Source organism: Protopterus annectens, chromosome 8.part0, assembly GCF_019279795.1.
Source record: "Protopterus annectens isolate FY-2018-M chromosome 8.part0, PAN1.0, whole genome shotgun sequence".
NCBI lineage: Eukaryota > Metazoa > Chordata > Ceratodontiformes > Protopteridae > Protopterus > Protopterus annectens.
Genome location: NC_056741.1, coordinates 1,240,515,752 through 1,240,535,325, shown reverse-complemented (window position 1 = coordinate 1,240,535,325; position 19,574 = coordinate 1,240,515,752). Strand labels below are relative to the sequence as shown.

The window sequence follows — 19,574 nt, the reverse complement described above, 5'->3', positions numbered from 1 at the left end:
GAACCTCTGGTCTCTCCAGCTGCTGCATTTGCTTTGCAAGGTACATGCTGAAGGGTGTGTTGTACTTAATAATTGGCCTTATAAGGGAAGAATACAGGGATGTTATGACTTCCTTGTCCTGGATGAGATACCTTTACTTATGAGGTGGACAATGTAGAAAGCTTTCAGTACAACGGAGGCATCATGGTGGTCAAAAGTCAGGTTGCTATCAACCTGGGTGCCCAAATCCCTCACTACTGATTGTGTACTTAGGATGCTGTTATTAATGTGATTATATGTGGGGACATGACTCTCCCCAAAGGGACTGATGGTGTATTTTTTGGCATTCAGCTTGAGGCCATGTTTCTGGCACCAGTCATTTGTTTGGGTGAGGCCCTCTTGGAAGACGTCCACATCACTTGAGGAATTGATGACTGCACCCAGCTTGCAGTGATCTACAAACTTGGTCAGCCATAGCCACTGGTTTTTGGCTGCACCTCACAGAAGTATATCGTGAATAACAGAGGCTCCAAGACCAATGGTCCAGGAACCATGGACCGTCCAATGCATATTTGCGAAGAAAGGGAAACCAGACTTGATGAGGCCAGTATGGGGCAACTAGAATCATTTTGCTCTCCAAGCGAATCGCCTTCTGGATCACCTTGGGAAGAAGGGGAACTGGTGGAAAGGCATATAGCAGACCGGTGGGCCAAGCTTGGACTAGGGCGTGCTTGGGAATCTCCCCCGGAACTGGGGTGAGAGAGAAGAACTGTTAGCATTTCGTGTTGAGGGGGGTTGCGAAAAGGTCACAACAAGGAGTTTCCCATCTCCTGAAAATCTGAGTTACCACTCTGTCATTCAGAGACCACTCGTGAGGGGAGGGAATAGTTCTGCTCAGTTTGTCGGCTATCACATTGGATCTCCCTGGAATGTGTGTTGCTACCAGAAAATGTATGGTTGCAATCGCCCAATCCCATACCTTCATGGCCTCTCTGCAAAGGGGGTAGGATCTGGTCCCTCCTTGCTTGTTCAGGTACCAGACCACCGACATGTTGTCGGACTGAATGGCAATTGTGCCCTGGGGGAGGTAAATGTGTAGTGCTTGCAACGATAGAAGCACCACCCTCATTTCCAGTATGTTGATGTGGAGGAGACTCTTGTCGGAGTGCCACTTGCCTTGGACTGACCTGTCCAGGTAATGTCCCCCCCACCCCATCTGGGAGGCGTCCGTAGTCAATGTGGCCACTGGGGGTGGTAGAACAAAGGGTCACCCCTGATCCAAGTTGGAGGAAAGAAGCCACCAACGAAGGTCCTGTTTGCACGTCTCTGTGATCAGAATGTGGTGACTGAGTGGGAGATCCTGATAAGACCACTGGACTGACAGGAGCCACTGGAGAATCCTCATATGTAACCTTGCTAAGGGGACTAGGAAAACGGTGGCCGACATGGAACCTAACAGTTGTAGGACCATCCTCGCTGGGGCTCGACGTCTGAGGAGCAAAGCTCGAACTTGAGACTGTAGTGTTTCTATCCTCTCTGCAGGAAGATAGACTCGCATTTGCTTTGAGTCTATCTCTGCTCTGATAAACTGAATGCGCTGAGATGGCAGCAACATGGACTTTGTCCAATTGAAGGTGATTCCTAGGGAGTTGCCTAGAGATATAGTGGCTGCTAGATTTTGCAAGAGTAGACACCTGGAGGTGGCAGTTAGGAGCCAGTCGTCTAGGTATGGAAACACTTAGAAGCCTAGACTTCTCAGGTGAGCAGTCACCACCGCCAAACATTTGGTGAACACCCTGGGGGCTGTGGTGAGACCAAAGGGCAGTGCACAGAACTGGAAATGACTGTCTCCCAGGCTGAAGCGCAAGTGTCTCCTGGACGCCTGATCTATCAGGATGTGATAATAGGCGTCCTTGAGAGCTATGGAGCACATCCAAACACCTTTCTCCAGCAGCGGGAGAATGGATTGCAAGGTGACCATCCGGAACTTGGACTTTTTCACTGATCGATTTAGCTTGCTGAGATCCAAAATGGGCCTCAAGTCCCCGGTCTTTTTTGGCACCAAAAAGAATCTTGAGTAAGTCCCTAATCCGGTCTGGCCTGCGGGAACAGGTTGGATGACTCCTTTTTGAAGCAGCTTTGATATTTCGTTGGCTGCAAGATCCCGTTGACTGGGTGGCGGGTCCGGGATTCTTTGGGATGGGGGGGGGGTTTGAGAAAAAGGGATGGTGTAACCTCCGGCGATGATTCGGAGCACCCATCGGTCCTGAGTGATACTCTCCCAGGCCTTTAGGTGCTTTGAAAAATGACCCCCGACTGGCTCCGGAGCTGCACAGTCGGGCACTCCTTCAGGGATGCTGGAAGGTTGAGGAGCCACAAAAGGACTCGCAGTCTCCAGTGTTGCGGGGGCCTCCTCCGCCTCTGGGACGGCGTCTTCCTGAAAAATTTCCCCCTCCTCTGCCTCTAGAAGGGGGATCGCTCTGCTGCGAAGAGTAAGGCTTTTGAGATTTACGGAACCACATTTTCCCCCCTCTTCTAGCCTTGGGATAAGGCCTGAAGGGAGTGGAAAACCATGCCCCTATGGCAGTTAAAGTCTTACCCTCTTGTTCGCAGCGAGTCAAGGTGTCCTTTACCTTGGGTCCAAACAGAGAGGACCCATCAAAGGGAGCGTCGGCAAAGGAAGACTTAAAGGCCTCCGCAAAATGACACAGGCGGAGCCAGGCTTGTCTCCGTAGAGCAACGCCTGTTCCCACCGCTCTGCTCGCCCCCTTGGCTGCATATGAAATGAGCCTCATGGATGAGTTTGATAACGATGATAGGGTAGCCAGCTGAGACTTAACCGTCTGGGCCAACTGCTCAGGTAAGTTACCAGAGAGGGTATCTGAAAGTTCCTTGACCAGATCCCTCTGAAGTCTGGTGAAGTGCGTCAAATAATTCAGAGACCTTAAAGTAAAGGTTGCTGAAGTAAGGATGCGCTTCCCGTACCGATCCATGCTCCTAGACTCTTTATTAGGAGGATGGACAGATGTTGAAGCCTCTGCCACATCTTGTTGGGTAGCAAATGCCACCACCAGGGCATCTACAGCCACACCTTTGGAGAGAAAATCCTTTTCAGGGGGTGCTGAGAGAAATTTATTGGGGCGAGCTAGCACTGGTTCCACAGAATCCGGGTGTTCCCACGCCCTTCGAGAGATCAAATCCAGAAGCTCATTGAAGGGCGGAGACACCCAGGAGGTGGAGGGCTGAGCCCCGAAGGCCTTGAGGAATACCGACTCCTCAGCGGAAGGGGGTTTGGACTGCCAGTCACCTCGTTGCTTCAGGATCTCCAAAATGTCCGCAAAGGAGACATCATCTGAGGACGACTTGGGGGACCCCTCCGCATCATCGAGGTCGGTGTCCGAGGTGAGAGACTCATCAGGGGAGTCGATGTGCTTCCTCTTGCACTGTCTCTTCCTCGGAGGTTCCTCCGAAGATGCTTCGGAGGGACCTTCAGGAAGGAGGGAACCCCCGATGGGGGTGGCCTCAGGCCCCAGGGCTCCGCTGTCTTGAGACAGGGGGACTACAAAGGAACCAGTCTCCATGCCAAGGGAAGGTGATGGTGAGATGGTGGAGGTGGCCAAAGAAGATTTGGCCAAAGCACTCCTCATGGCCCTGAAGGCGGGACCCCCAGAGTCCTGGGAAGGTCCAACCCCCGAGGCCACAACAGTAGATGGCACTCCCGCAGCCGACGCACTGAGAGGGAGGCTCGGAACTGAAAGCATCGGTCCCGAAGCGTCACCCCCAGGGCCGACAGAGGAGGTCCGTGTACCGAACTCTGACCCGAAGGGCGGGGTTGGAGTAAGGGTCGGAACCGATCCGAAAACCTTCACCGGCTCCACCAGCACTGACTCCAACGGTGCCGAGGCTGCTGGAGGAGGAACCAAGACAACAGGGTGGGCAACCGGCTCTGGAGCCGACTGGGCTGGAGCCGAAACCAACTTTTGAAAGACCAGAGACTGAAACAGCCTTTGAAGCACCCTGTCTATGTCCGAATCTGACATTCTCAAAGACCGAGAAGAGATCGAACGAGTTCGAGTCGACTTCTCCGCCGGTTCCGAAGGACTGGGGGACCGGCTCCGAATAGTCTCGATAAATATCGGTGCCGAGGGAGACTCCACAACCATTGCAATTTCCCTCAGAGCTGAAGTGGACTTCGGCGCCGAAGGGGAAGAGTCTGAGCAGGCAACTCTCATCGGCTCCGAAGACAGTGGAGCCGATGAAGGTGACCCGCCTCTCGAAGCCCTAGCCGTCGACTCCGAAGCCAGAGGAGTCGAGGCTGGAGGCATCGAGGCAGACCGTTCCGCCCTTGGCTCCGAAGTCCGTGGAGCCGACGGAGAAGCCTGCCGAGATTTCTTTGTAGCCGGTTCCGACGGGCTGGTCGGAGCCGATGATTTCTTCTTCTTTGAAGGTGAAGAGGAAGAAGATAAAGCCTCCTCAAAGGAAGGGGTGATAAGCCCTTTTAAAATCAATTTATTTTTCCTCTTTTGGAGGACACAGGAGGAAAAAGCGTGACAAACGCTGCATGACTCTTGAAGATGCTTAGGGCCTAAACAATAAACGCACAAAGAGTGGTCATCCGTAATGGACATTTTGTAACTGCATTTAGAGCATTTTTTGAATCCTGATGGTCTGTGCTCTTTCAACATGTTGAAACACAAATCACTACCACAGAAATATTCTTTTAAATACACTAATAAAAAATAGCTTAAAGAAATACGTAAACTGAGGACAAGGCCCCTCTAACTTAAACGGGATCACTTGACCCAAATCTAGACAACTCTACCACAGAAAAGACTCACACTAAGAAGCTTTAACAACGCGCGAGGGCAAGGCCCCTCTAACTTAAACGGGATCCTTTCCCTCAAACTAAGACAATTTTACCACAGAAAGACTCAAATCTCACAGTCACACAACAACGAATAGCTGTTAAAACAGCTTTTGGGTAGATTAGAAAAAAATTTCTGACAGAAATTTTCAAGTAATAAGCACTTAGCTCAGCCAAGTCCGAGACCATGTCTTTGCTGTAGAAGTGGCAAACGAGATCTGGGGAAGCAGTGGTGGTGCATCCTGGGATGTGGGATAGCTCAGCCAATAAGAGACTTCGTTCTATAGTATAGCGTGCCGAGTCGGAGCCGAGGATCGGCTCCAAACCCATCAGTACAGAATGTAGGCGAGATAGGATCACATTACATCTAAAATTAAGCTGTTGATCAGTATGCAGCCAACTTGAACACATTTATATCTGTGTAGCTACTGAGACACAGTTTTAGTGAAATTAAAGCACTCCCTCTATTACAGGATTTAGCATCTATCATGCCTTCAGACCCATGGGCAACTGCAAAACAAATTGCAAATAGTCTGTTTTATCACAGGTTGTCCCTTCTTACCTTCACAAGAAATAAACAACTGATCTGAAGATCTGAAAGATTTAGTTCTGTCAAAATAGTACTAGAGTTGTCTGTAGACATCCAAGGTATGGAATATCCTTTCTCTCTCATGTTTAGGCTCAGGAAAGAAAACGTAGAGATGGATAGTTTAACTTAAAGTAAAGTCAGATACCACTTTAGGCATAAAAGAAGGATTATTTCTCAAAGAAACCCTGTATCGTGGACAGTTTTGACTTACTATAAGAACTTGCAACTCAGAAACTCTTCTTGCAGAGGTCAGAGCAATCAGTAAAATAATCTCAAGTTAGCCAGATTATCTGGTTCAAATAGAGCGAGTGTTAGCTTCGCTAACACAAAATTAAGACCCCAAGGAGGGGCCATAAGTTTTCTGGGAGGCCTCTTTAGCAAAATCCCATGACATTAGAATGCATTGAAAGAGGAGGATCCATGAACAGACATGCTGAAATGGTTGTTAAATGAACCTTGACATGGCAGAAAGAAAGGCCATAGTATATTAACTGGCACATATACTGTAAAAGTAGAAAACAACTAGCCCTGAATGGGAGCTGGTTATGTTGTTGGCACCAACAACAAAACCTTTCCCATTTGCTAATACACAATTTTTTAGTAGCAGGCTACTGTTGCCTGTTCTCTGCAAAGGGGTACCTAAAGGGAATTAAGACCTTATTATCCAAGCTGTCAGTTGAACTCGATTGGGATCAGGGTGTATCAAATGCCCCTGATCTTGTATGAGTAGATCCACTCTGTGAGAAAGCTTGTAGTAATTGTCCCTGGCGATTTCCAAAAGAAGGGAAAACCACTGTTGCCTGATCCAGAAGGGAGTCACCACAATGATCTTAGCGGATTTCTTCTGAATCTTCAAAAATACCCTGGATATAGATGAAAAGGGTAGAAAAGAATACAAGAACATTCTTGTCTAAGGAAAGGAAAAGGCATTTGCCTTCCAGAACTTTTTGCATTGAGTCCTGGAGCAGAATCTTGCCATCTGACTGCTCAGAGAGGAGGCAAATAGGTCTAATTGAGGAACACTCCACAGATGAATCAAATCTTGGTAGACCCTTGTTCTAGTTTCCATTGAGGAGCTGCTCTTGCTCTGCCCAGCCTGTCTGCCACACAGTTTTGCTCCTACAGAATGCAAGGTGCCTGTAGAGTGAAATTATGCTTTGAAGTTATATCCCAAGCTAACACTGCTAGTCTACAAAAGGGGGTATGACCTGGTTCCACCTTGGTTGTTGATTTATCAAATGACTGTGGTATTGTCTGTAACAACCTGAACAGGTACAGGGAACTAGAGATGTTTCAAAGAGTTGAGTGCCTTGATGAAGGCAAGCAACTCTTCTATAATTATGTGCTTGCATCTGTCATTGGTACCCCACAGACCCTGCACTTGTATCCCTCCTGAAACTGATCCCCAAGCAAAGTCTGAGGCATCTCTGGCAACTGAATGCTTTGGAGCAGGGAGGGAGAAGGGCAGACTTAGATTTAGGAACATTTACTGTCTCCGCTAGCACAAAAAGACAAATGAGGCAAATGATTCTGGTGCTAGGACCAAACAGACTTCATTGTATCATTATCACATAGACTCTTGATGGGGACATCATGAGAATCATAGATGCCATGAGACGCAAATTATTTTTTTAAACACTTTTATTAAATTCTCACTTGACACATAGGCAAGCACACATTAACAGAAAAGAAAATAAACCATTTTAACATTTTCCATTTAAATACAATACACATGCATAGATTTGCTTTACTACTATCAGTCTAACATTACAAACAAATTGCTGAATTCCTGCCTTACCTTAAACCTCCCTCCTCCTTCTCCTGAACATTGTTATGCATGTATTGCTCCCACAATGTTATTAACTTCTATATAATTTGCTCCTTTCCTAAAGATCCCTCTTCCAGTTCTTTTATCTCTTTTATAATATTCAATACTTCAAATACAGTTGCTGTAGACTTTCTAGTAATTGCTTTTTGGCAGCCAACATAATTAAACTTAATAAGGCCTTAGTATGTCTAGGCAATTAGGATCCTGTATCCCAGCTTGAAAGAATGGTTTCCTTACTTACAGCCATTTGCTCACCCAATATGTCAGATATAGTGCTCTGTAGGGAATTTCTAAAATCTGCCATCTAATTTGACTCCCAAAACATATGTTCCCAGTTACTTCTTTCTTCTCCATCATACCTCCAACACTTGCTGTCTATCTAAGGAAAAATCTTTGTAGTCTACTTAAGGTATAAAACTACATTCAAGCAAAGATCCTAAACCTTCTGGACAAGAAACCCAAAATCTTAAGGTATTCCTTCTCAGTGACCAAAGGGCAAGTGGAAAAACCTTAAAAATAGATGCAGATATAGATCTATTTGTTCCTGTATGAGAAAACCTTTTTGAACTTAAGTGTCTATCTGCCCCCCACCCCCACCCCCTGCAACACAAACACTATGTGAAGGAGTCAAAAGACCTTTGAATGTTCTCTTGGAAACCTAGCTTGTATAATAGATCTCTCACTCAAGTGAGACATTCCTGACACTGTGAAAAAGACTCTGCAAAGATAAGCAAGTTGTCTAAATATGGAAAAACATGGACACCTTACAGCCTGCAATGAGCTACAACTGGATCTAGACACTTTGCGAACACTCTTGGTGCAGTGGATAGTCCAAAGGGTAAGGCTGAAAACTGACAATGTAATCTAGACACAGAAAATATTAAAAAATGTCTGAAATCTGGATGCAATAAGTGTCTTTTAAATCTACTGTTATCAGGAAACTTAAATGAGGAAGAAGACATAGCAAGTTGGGAGGTGACATCATTTTGAACTAGAGCACTATCACATACAGGTTTAAGAAAGAAAGATCCAGAACTGTCAGAGAAACCCAGTATCTATCATTCCCTGTGACAGCAAATGTTGAAGGATGGAGGAAATAAAAGTCTGGTCTGGTGGATGAGGAATTACCCCCCCTGAAAAGGAGGGATTTCCTCCCACTGCCATCTGTAACCTTGACAAATGACCTCCAAAACTCATTTGTCTGAAACTATATGTTGCCAAAGAGAAAAGTGGAGATTCAGACTTTCTAGAAGGGAAAATGGACCATCAGGGTGGGATAGAAGACAAGGTCCCTTAAATAGCCATTCTGATTTTAGGACTGTCCTTGGTTTTGGAGGGGCTCTTGAATACTTTTTGGAGCCCCCCCTGCCATTTTTTTCTTAAATGTCTGTTTTCCTGTATTTTGTTGAGACTGCTTATTTTGTTTTTTGCCAAAATTGTATGAGGGGTTACAGAATGCCTTCGAAAATTTGGAAAAGAAGGTCTGAAAATCTTAGAGATTCCCTCTATCAACTGATAACCTCAGCAGCAGAGAAACCAGAAACTCTCTCTAGCCAAAGGAGAATTTAAAATCTCATTTTTATATCAGCTTGGAGGTTCTGAGAATGCAGCAGGGCAAACCTCCTCGGAGCAGTACCATTGGCCATAGCACTGGACGTAGAATCAATTGAGTCATAAACACACTGTAAACAATAAGTTGTGACTTGTACAATGCAAGAAACTAGATTATTTAAAGTAGATTTTTCCTCACAAGAAAAAAACTGCAAACAAAACATTCCTCATACTTTCACAATTAGTCACAATAAACTTTAACATATGTGCCGGACAGTTCACAATTCTGAACATCAAAGTTGCAGAAGCATACATTTTTCCCATGCTTACTAAAAATCTTCCCATCCTTATCAGAAAGACTAGGATTGGAATTAGCCAAATGGTTACCAGCAGTGGTATTAACAAAAGCTATAACTGCTGGGTCAGGTTTGGGAAATGTGTATAAAAACTTAAAAGACTGAGGAACTTTATGCATTCTAACTGTGTCTTTACTGGCAGGAGGATGACTATTAGGAAATCTACAGACAGTGACGCAAAAATCTTCCACATCAGACAGAACAAGGGGAATGGGTGAAGGCTCTGGAAGTTCCTTCTGTGACAGTTCATTGTATTTTCAAAGAGACTGAGAAACCTCAGTGTTCTCTATCTGACAACACTGGCACATTCTGGAAATAGGCTCAGCGAAACAGAAGGAGAATCAGAAACTAAGCTCTCCTCTGAGTCTAAATCAGAAAACTGAGGAGAAAACCCTATATCTGTCACTTCATCTTCTTGTCCACATTCAGAATTTTGAATATCTTCAGGAAAAGGTTTCCCTCTTTCTTTTCGCCAGAAACAACCTTATGAGAAGGACCAATAGACTGAATTAAACTACGACCCAGGCTCAATAAGCTACTACTATCTGAGGAAGAATGGATACATGCTTAACTTTCTGTTTCTTTTTGACAGGACAAATAGGGCCAACAGTGTTACTAATGGCAGCAGCAGCTTCTCAGTAATGGCACAACACCCTGACTTAACAGGGAAGCTTTCCATGTTCTCTCTTCCAGAACTGATAAGACTGGCTCTCCCTTACCCAGTGAGGGAACCCCAACAGCCGCATATCCAGAGTGCCTAACTGCTAATACAGCAAGTATCTAACACATTGTTACAAGATGTTTACTTCATTTATACTAAGGAAAAGCATCTGACACTTTTAGTTGGAAATCAACTGCTTTAGCTCCAAATGAAAGATTTACAGATTTAGTATTCTTTTTATACAATACTTTTTTTTCTACAGTGGTTGGAATTAAATGATGCCTCTCCATCCTTTTTATTCTGCAGAGGTATAAAACTCTTTTCTGTTGTTTCTGCTTTTTTCGCATTAGCCATTGAAGCTTTAGCATAAAGTATTATGGAAAAGAAAGCTATAACAGGATTTGAGTAGTTACATAGGAATAAAAATAATATCTCATTATTTGTAGCAGACAGTTTTATTTTTAACTTGTATAGAAACATATACTAAACCTCTCTTGAAAACACTATCTTCCTTTTCTATGCTGTCAGGTCTTCATTTTAGCAATGCAGAACATACAGCATTAACTCTTGCATTTTCCTCCTCGGATAATCTTACCATTAAATCTAGTACCAAATTACATCAAAAGTTACAGGACCAAATCAAACAGTAATTCCATCTCTTCACCTGTTTAAGATTAAAGACCCTTAAAATGATCTTGATGGCAAAGATTTTTGTTTTCTCTTCACATATCTTCTTTTTACCACTTCCCTTTTAGTAAAGAAATGAGTAAACCATTATTTAAATTCCTTTGCTACCTTGAGAAACCTAAACTTGCATTCCAATATCACTCCTATTTACGGGAAAAGTTACTTTTTCCCCTAACATTCTGCAATACTCATATTACAGCACTGAAAATGTGTTTTACTTCCTAGACTCCTTTTACATCTCTCTGTAAAAATATATGCATACCCAATAACTATTAGAAAAAATTTTCAAAGATGAAGGGCACACATCAACAAATACAAAAAACATAATCAAGGGTTATTTCAAATCAAAGGAGTTTCTTGACAAGTTCACGTAGCCCACTTACACTAGCTAAACAGTTTAAGACTTTATCCAATACTTACTTTACACCTTTTCACTTCAGTACTAGTTATTCCTATTAACTCCTACTAAAACTCATTGGATCTTGTTAACTCTCCACCCAAATACTACTCTTTTGAATGCAACAATAAAGGTCTTCAACACTGGCATAACGGTTTTGAAGATGAGTTAACTTTTATTATATTGTATGTATAATGCTGAAATTCAGGCTTTCATAACAAAACATAGTTCTGCAAATGTGAACCCTAAGTACTGGCTTAAATTCAGTACATTGTTGAACAAAGTTTTATCCTCGGCTATTCTGTCACTAATATATTCTTCAAAGTAATCTACTCTCTTCACTTTGTGCATGTCAGTGATTTCATGAACCAGGCAGCGATCTTCAGTCAGTAAATAATATATACTAGCACTAAACAACAGATGCCATGTCTGCCTCCATTTGATTACAATACATTCTATATCTGAAAATGGTTTACATGCAGTTTTGTCATGGACTTTTGTCTAGCAATATTTATCTTATCTTGATTAATTTATTAACATGTAAAGCTGTGGTTGTATTCAGTAACCCCCTAACTTAAGTGAAACATGTAGTCCCAAAAGATTGCTTGATACAAACATCTAAGTAGGGCCAAAATTGAGACAAGCTCTGTAAGCCATGATAATACATTATTAAACATAAAGTCAAAGTTATTAAGCCATTTTATAGCTCTATGACAATTACATCTTTCAAATACTTCACTTCTTGTCATACAAAACATCTTTTTGTCAATTTTTTGATAGCACATAGCTTTGCAACCTTTTTCTTCACTAATAACTCAACTTTGAAGCACAAGTAAGCACTGTTTGGAAATAGTACCCAATATATTCCTCATGTAGGGATCAATTTGTTCCTAAAAAGATTTAGTTCCAAGGTCACTGCATCCTGGAGTTCTTCATTTCTTCAGCGTTTGGTTCTAGCATGCAAGTCTAACAAGTCCTGTTTTAGAAGAGTTAGAATCAACAAAACCACATGAATTAAACACTGTGCATCAGCCGTACGCACTACACTCACAAAAACTATTGTGGTAGTCATTATGAAACTTCAGTGTCAACTAAATAAATGTTTAAATGCTACTAAATACTTATTGCATTTACCTGTCTGTAAAAAATCTGCACACTTGTACTGCCTTATGTAGTTTAATATGCTGTTTGACTATTGTGCTCATGATGGACTTCAGTATCAACTAATAAATGAAGATTTAGATTCCCCTAAGTAATTCATATACACGTTTTGCCTAGATCTTTGCATTCATATGTTTACTTACTTATGGTAATATGGTCTTATTGCTTTAAGTGGTACATTTTCCCCACAAGTCTGCCGAACCTGGGCACATCCTGTTGGACAAGCCAGTCATCAAAACAAAACAAATAATGAAATACTTACAGGTAGCATATGTCTTGTATTCAGCCCACAGCTCATTCATGTTCTCACCCAAAAAATGCAGTACGTATGTAGTGACAGAAAACCCCACAAGCATCAGAATGAAGAAAACTGGACCCTAAATAAAACAACAGTTGTTTGCTTTTTAATAGCATGCATGGAAAATAATGAATTAATCAACACTGCAGAAGGTAAAGTTTCTTGTCGTATTTTCAAAGAATTAAAAAACTGATTTTTCCTCTGAATTGTTTAACTTAAGGTTCAGGTTTCACTGAGCATGAACCCTTGAACTGTTAGAGGAATGTAAACAGCATACATTTTTAGAAGCAATTGTTTTAATATCAGCACACAGGAATACAATGCATGTATGCCCAGTTTTTTATAAATTAAGGAAATGCAATAACTTACCCATCTGGTTAAAGTTACTTTGGCAATTGGTTTACCCAATTTCAAGTTTGCAATGGAAACAAATAACTGATCTGTTTTTCTCATGTCTTTTGTTCTTTACAAGTAAAAACATAATTGTGAACATCTAATAAATGTAACATATATTCTTTTATGTTAGTAACTTTGAGGAAGAAAACTGGCAAATTGATAGACTGATTGATATTAGATTCTGTTAGTAACTTTGAGGAAGAAAACTGGCAATTTAATAGACTGATTGATACTATATTCTGACACCACATTGGGAAGGAGGATGCATTGGTTCATAATATAACTCTATCCTTGTGAAAAAGAAGGTTTTGAAGATAATGCTTGAATTTCTGAAATTCATCTGGCAGATGTAATGGCTACTAGAAAAACAGTTTCCAAGTTAGAAATTTAAGGTCATACTCAGCTGGTGGTTCAAATGAGGAATGTATAAGTGCCTGCAGTACCCAGATGAGGTCCCATGGGGGAGTGGGGTCTCTAAATGGAATCCTTAAAAGTAAAGTGCCTCACATGAAAGCTCTGCACAACTTATGGGAGGCTACTGAGGGACCCTCAAATCCAACATGAAAGTTAGACATTGCTGCCAGCTGAACTTTAACGGTAGAGGAACTAGCTCCTTCTTTAAAACGTAGGGCCAAAACTCACGTATGCCATGTATAGGAACTGAAAAAGGCTCAATATGATTTTGATGAGCTCAGTACACAAATCTTTTCTACTTACTGGAATAGAGTTTACATGTTGATGGTTTGTGGGAAGATAAAAATATATGCTGGACAGGAGAAGACAGCATAGGTTGTCTGGCTATCAAAGGAACTGGAGATGCCGGGCCATCAGCTCAAGACTTGATATGTCTGGATGGATCATACCTGTCAGGTGAGACAGGAAGGTCTGGACCTGGATCAGGAATCTAAAGCTGATGAAGTAAGTGAGGCTAAAGAAAAGGGAACCAAATCTGTCGAGGCCAGTAAGGTACAATGAAGATTACTTTCATCTTCAACATGGCAGCTTTTTGTAGGAATTTCAGAATTAGTGGATTGGTGGATAGGCGTATAGTAGACTAGGGGGCCAATTGAGAAGTAGAGCATCCCTCAGTGATTCCCCCTGTTGGGGATTAGGGCAAAGTAGCTGCTGCATTTTTCATTTTTGGCTCCATTCTTTTATTTTTATTGTTCTATTTTGTGGTTTTTAGCTGCTGCATTTGTTGTTTAGGGGAGGAGCAAAATGATCGCAGCAAGGCTGACTCCACTGATGAAATGTCATCCTTGTCACTTTCTTGTTGAGAGACCATTCATGAGGTAGAAAAATGCACCTGCTCAGTTTGTCTGCTATCACACTGGACTTTTCTGGAATGTGCATTGCTATAAGAAAGCGGTTAGAAGAGATCATCCATTGCCACACTCTGTGAGCTTCTCGACAGAAGGGGTAAGATTTGGTTCCTCCTTGTTTGCTAATGTACCAAACTACTGACATATTGTCTGTTTGAACTGCAATCATCCCCAAAAGGAGAGCATCTTGTATGGCTTGCAAATGCTAAAAGCACTGCTTTCATCTCTAGAACATTGCAATGCAAGTTGGCCTCTTTGGGGAACCAAGTGCCTTGGTCTATTTGCCCCAGAAAATGTCCCCCCAACCCAATTGGAAAGAGTCCGTGGTCACTATGGCCTTGGGCTGTGGGAGAATTAAAGTTTTGCCTTGTAGAATCTGATCTGATTGAATGTACCACTTGAGATCTCTCTTGCATGTCTGAGTAATTTGAATCAGAGTTGCCATAGGTTGGTAAAGTATCAGAGTTGCCATAGGTTGGTAAAGTATCGACTAGTGTGATGTTAATATTCACTGTAGAATCCTCATGTAAAATCTGGCTAAAGGTACTAGTGTTATAGCCACTGACATCAACCCTAGAGCTTAAAGGACCAAGTGGGCTAAAATCATGGTACTGCATATTATTTTTGATCTTACAGAGTGGACTCTTGAAGGAGGCAGTGAAACTATCATAGACTTTGTGTTGAACAGTGCTCCTATGAACCCCACATTTTGAGTTGGTTCTAGTTGAGACTTGTCGTAGTTTATGGTTATCTCCAGATGAGAACAAGTCATGAGGACCTGATCTCTTGCCCTTATCAAGAGATGCCTGGTCAGTGCGGTAATGAATCAGTCATCCAGATATGGAAATACCCAGAATTTCTGCAGTCTCAAGTATGCTGTTACTACTGTCATGCATTTGGTGAACACTCTGGGGGCTGTGGTGAGACCAAAGGGCAGAGTTCTGAATTGGTAGTGACTGGCTCCCAGATGGAAGTGTAAATACCTGGATTTTCTGTTTATATTTATGTGGTAGTATGCATCCTGAAGATCTATCAAGCACATCCAGTCATCCTTGCCCAGAAAAGGGAGAATAGACTGAACAATGACCATCTAAAAACTTGGTGCATCAAACTGACTTTGCCCAGAACTGATCTCTAGTTCCTTATTTTCTTTGGCACTAAAAAGAATCTTGGATATGTTCTAGATTCTATCTGGTGGGCCTCCTGTATGACTCTTCTTTCTAGCAGCTTTTGTATTTGTATTGCTGCTTCTTCTCTACGACAGGGAGGAAAATCAGGGATTTTGTGTAAGACCAGAGGTGGAAGGGAAAAGGGTATTATATAACCTCTGGAAGTAATTCTCTGCACCCACGTATCTTCTGTTAAGTCTAGCCAGGTTCTTCAGTGCAGGGATACTCGACCCCCCAATTGCCTCCAGAAGTAAGCAATCGGCCCTCCCATCAAAAGCACTGGTAAAGTCTGTCAAAGAAAGAATCTCTGGACTGCTGGTTTTGTGGCCACCTCTGCTGTGAGGGCATCGTTGTCCATTGGAGTCCCCCCATCCCCCTGGGGGAATTTCCTCCATTTGTTTCTTGGAAATGACCTTGAGATTTCCTGAACTATATCCTCAGACCACCACTTTGATTCATATAAAAGGATCTCTGAGGGGTGGGAAACATACACCCATGGCAGACAGGGTCTTCCCGTTCTTCTCACCTGGATAATGTATCCTTCATTTTTGGGCCAAACAAAGACATACTGTCAAAGGCAGCATTGACTAATGAAGACATGAAGGGCTCCACAAAATCACATAAGCACATCCAGGCATGTTTCCTAAAGGAAATGCCTGAACCTGCTGCTCTAGAAGTTCCTTCAGCTGTAGGGTATCTGAGAGTTCCTTAATCAGATCCCTCTGTAACCTTGTAAAATGTGTCAAATAATTTAGGGACCTTAAGACGAAGGTTACTGAAGCATAAACATTTCCCAAACCTGTCCATTGCCCCATACTCCTTGTCAGGGGGGTGAATAGTGTAACTTTCATTTGTCAGTTCCTTCTTGTTGGCCTCCACCACAACTATGGCATCAACGGGTATCGCTTTACTCCAAAACTGTTTATCTGAAGGTGGTGCCATAATCTTATCTGGAGACATCTTCCGGAGGTGATCTTGGGGACCCTTCACCTTCATCAAAGTCCTTATCCTCCTAGACTGACTCTTCTGGAGGGTCTAAGTGCTTCCTCTTACAATTCTTCTTTCTAGGAACCTCCTCCTTGGGATGCTCTGGGGAGGTATCAGAAGATGTAGAAACAGAAATACCCTGTTGAGAAGCCTAGGGTTCTCAAACTGCCTGTCCCTGTGGCAAAGAGTAATGAGGCTCTGAGTACAGAGACATTAAGGATGAAGAAGGGGTAGGATCCATCTGTTCCACTCAGGCAGATAAAATCCTCTTCACAGCCCTGAAGGCAGATCATCCTGGAGAAAGAGACGATCTCAATCTGCTAGAACAAGCATTTGAACCATTGACTCTCTGTGCCCCAAAAGCAATTTCCCCTGAGGTAGAAGCCTGAGTTGAGCTATCCAAAGCCGAGGCTCTGAGGTGCAGAGATGGCTCTCACAATTTCAGAGACGACTCCAACACCTCAGATCTGACAGGTAAGTTTTGGCTCCAAGAGGTCTCTGGATCTGACAGAATCGGAGTACTCATGGTAATCTTTGGATCTAAGTCAGACGGGGTCAGATGTTTCAGCTCCAAGACCTCTAACAGCTGAAGGTATTAGAGGAGGAAGTTGCAGTGAGGGTGTAGTAGAAGCACGGACTTCCTGACCCAAAGGGCTAGGACCGGTAAGACACAAATCTGACTCTGCATCAAAAGAATCTACCACACCCTCTTTCCACATCTTCTTCAGTCAAACTTCTGGAAGAATGAGTGGAAACAATAGAGGGGGGCCTGAGTTTGAGATGCTCCAAAAAAGGTGAGGGTACCCTTGAGGGCACTGGATCCACAGAATGTGAATACCTTGCTCTTGGCAAACAAATGAGACTAGATCCTGTATGGCAGGAAATGGTCGAATCTGGTAGTTTTTTCATCGGATCCAAGTAGGGCAGATCCTTCACTTTACTCTTTTTCTTCTTCATATCCAAGGGTGAGATTAAAGCCACCTTAGATCTCTTTCTAGGTTTTGGATCAAAGGGTGAGCTTGGATCCAATTTAGACTTTTTTGTATATTACTCCGAGAGGTGAGAGGATGAAGTGGAAGGTCTTGGAGAAGAAGACTTAGAATTTCTGCTTTTAAGACATTGATCCCAAGATATTGCTTCTCCAACAGCTGAAGGTAGCAAGCATTTCAAAATCAATTTGCTTTTCCTCTCAACTAATGCTCTGGGTTAAAGCCATGACAAATTTCACAATCTTCCTGCATATGTAAGGGTTCAAGACAGTAAACACAAAGTATGGGTGCCAGACATAGGAAGTTTGTGCCACGCTTAAATGTTTAAAACCTTCAGGGCCTTTTTCCGACATAACCATAACTAACAGTAACTATCTAATTAGAATTACCAGAAAGGTAAGAAAACTAGACTTTTTCTTTTCTTTTTTTTTTTTTTTTACAAAGGACAAAAAAGAAAGAAACGAAATACCAGCAATGGTAGACAAGAGCTACACCAAATGTAGAGAAGGCAAATACTAATAAAAATATTTCACTACAGGAATTTCACAGTTTATCCTCTATGTAATTTTAAAGAAAAAGACTAAAAGATTTATTTCTGAAGTTGCTAAGTTATTGAAAATGTAAGGGGGAGCTAAAATAACGCTTAAGGAGAAAAAAACTTTAAAAGATTACTTAGAAATATACAAAAAAAAAATCTTAAAACTGCTCGAAAGCTAAGGACAACCACTTCTTTTGCATAAGGCAGTAAACTAGATCAAGGGTAACTTAGGGTTGGTGCATTATGGGTAAGAGGCAGATGAAGAGTTTTAGATTGCCACAAGCTTGGATCTGAACCCATCAGTTGAGGACAGAATGAAAAATGACAACATCAGATCTATTGTTATGTGTTGCTGAGGTTGGGTCTCCACTAAAAACAAACAGCATTTACCAGTAAAGAGTAGCAGCAGGTAGAAACAGCTTCTCTTCAACTCCCATGTCTACCTGCAGTCTGCTAAACTACACAGGGCATTATGAATTAAACAGCTCTCCTAACACGGAATATGCAAGGTGGTCAACCACGCCCCCACTGCTTTACTGGCTTTCAAAGCTGGCCCAACAGGTCACATTTTTTTCTTTAACCTTACTTTTGACTAATTTGTAACAGATGAGGAAGATAAATCTCCATGCACTACAAAGAATTATGCTCAGCTCTCTGATAATAACTCTATATTTGTTCTCTCAAGGTGAATTTCTTGGCATCTATGTCTAAAACACATAAATGAGTTATAAACAGCAGCCTGATGATAATCCTGTATGTAGTGCATGGAATGCAATGACTACACTTTGATATTTCGAAAAAGATGAATTAGTTAAGGCTACTGCAGCAAAAGATCCAATCTTAACAAATGTTAATAACCCCCTGCTTAACTTATTAAGGTCGGATGTCATGCTAGGCAGTCAGATCTGCTAGTTCTGACAAGCAACCTACAGCGGGCAGAATAAAAACAGATCTGTTTCTGCCTGCTGTCTGTGCCAGTAATGTGTCCCTCACTTACAAACTTAGAAAGTTGATAAAACAACAGGATTTGTGCTTGTATCCTTCAGAAAATGTATGCCAAGTCTGAAACTCAAATATGTATCATTTAGTGATTTCAGTCCTCAGTGAGTTGACAGATTCCACAGATTTTTGAGGAGCAGACCAAATATAAAAGGCAAAAATCTGTACATTCTATGAAAATCTGGAAAACTGACAGGCATGGCAAGGTGAGTGCAAACATAAAAGTAATTTTTTACACTCTTTCTGACAGTGCTCATTAAGTGCTTTATGGCTTTGAAAATCAGAAAAATCACTTGGTGCTTTTTTTCTTTAACTAGTAGTACATGGAAGAGTACTCCTCATAGCTTCCAAAGGCATTTTCCTCTCCCATAGTTCCCTTTTAAGCAAGGTCAGTTTTCTAAATTACCTACATAGCCAATCAGTATTAAAAAACATCAAGGCGGCACTGCACAATTCTAGAAGCCTGAACAAAACGTTGCACTCCTTACAAGGACTCCTAACCTTGAAAAGACAGGATATATGCATAGCTATTGAATCATGGCTTCAAAATAGCAGACGTACCCCACATTGTAAATATTTAATGCCTACCACTGTTTCAGACCGAACACCAAACTGGAAGGCGTAGCTAAGAGATGCATAACTGTGTTTCCAAGAATACATTTCACCTCCAGACTCAAAACGCAGGATAACGACCTTCCTCTGATGCCAAACAAAACACAGTACCATATTATCAACTGCCACACCCCCTGCTTGATCCCGTGAACTACAAGACATACACACATAAATTGACATCCCTCAATACA

General features: G+C 42.3%; 1 protein-coding gene across 1 annotated transcript in view; it reads right to left on the bottom strand.

Annotated features, from left to right (window-relative positions):
* LOC122809330 (nuclear envelope integral membrane protein 2-like) overlaps nucleotides 1-19,574 on the bottom strand; it is a 789,373-nt gene that overhangs the window by 86,918 nt on the left and 682,881 nt on the right. Inside the window, exon 6 of the mRNA XM_044080732.1 lies at nucleotides 12,336-12,450. Coding sequence (XP_043936667.1) covers nucleotides 12,336-12,450 — 115 coding nt within the window. The remainder of the gene's footprint in view (nucleotides 1-12,335; nucleotides 12,451-19,574) is intronic.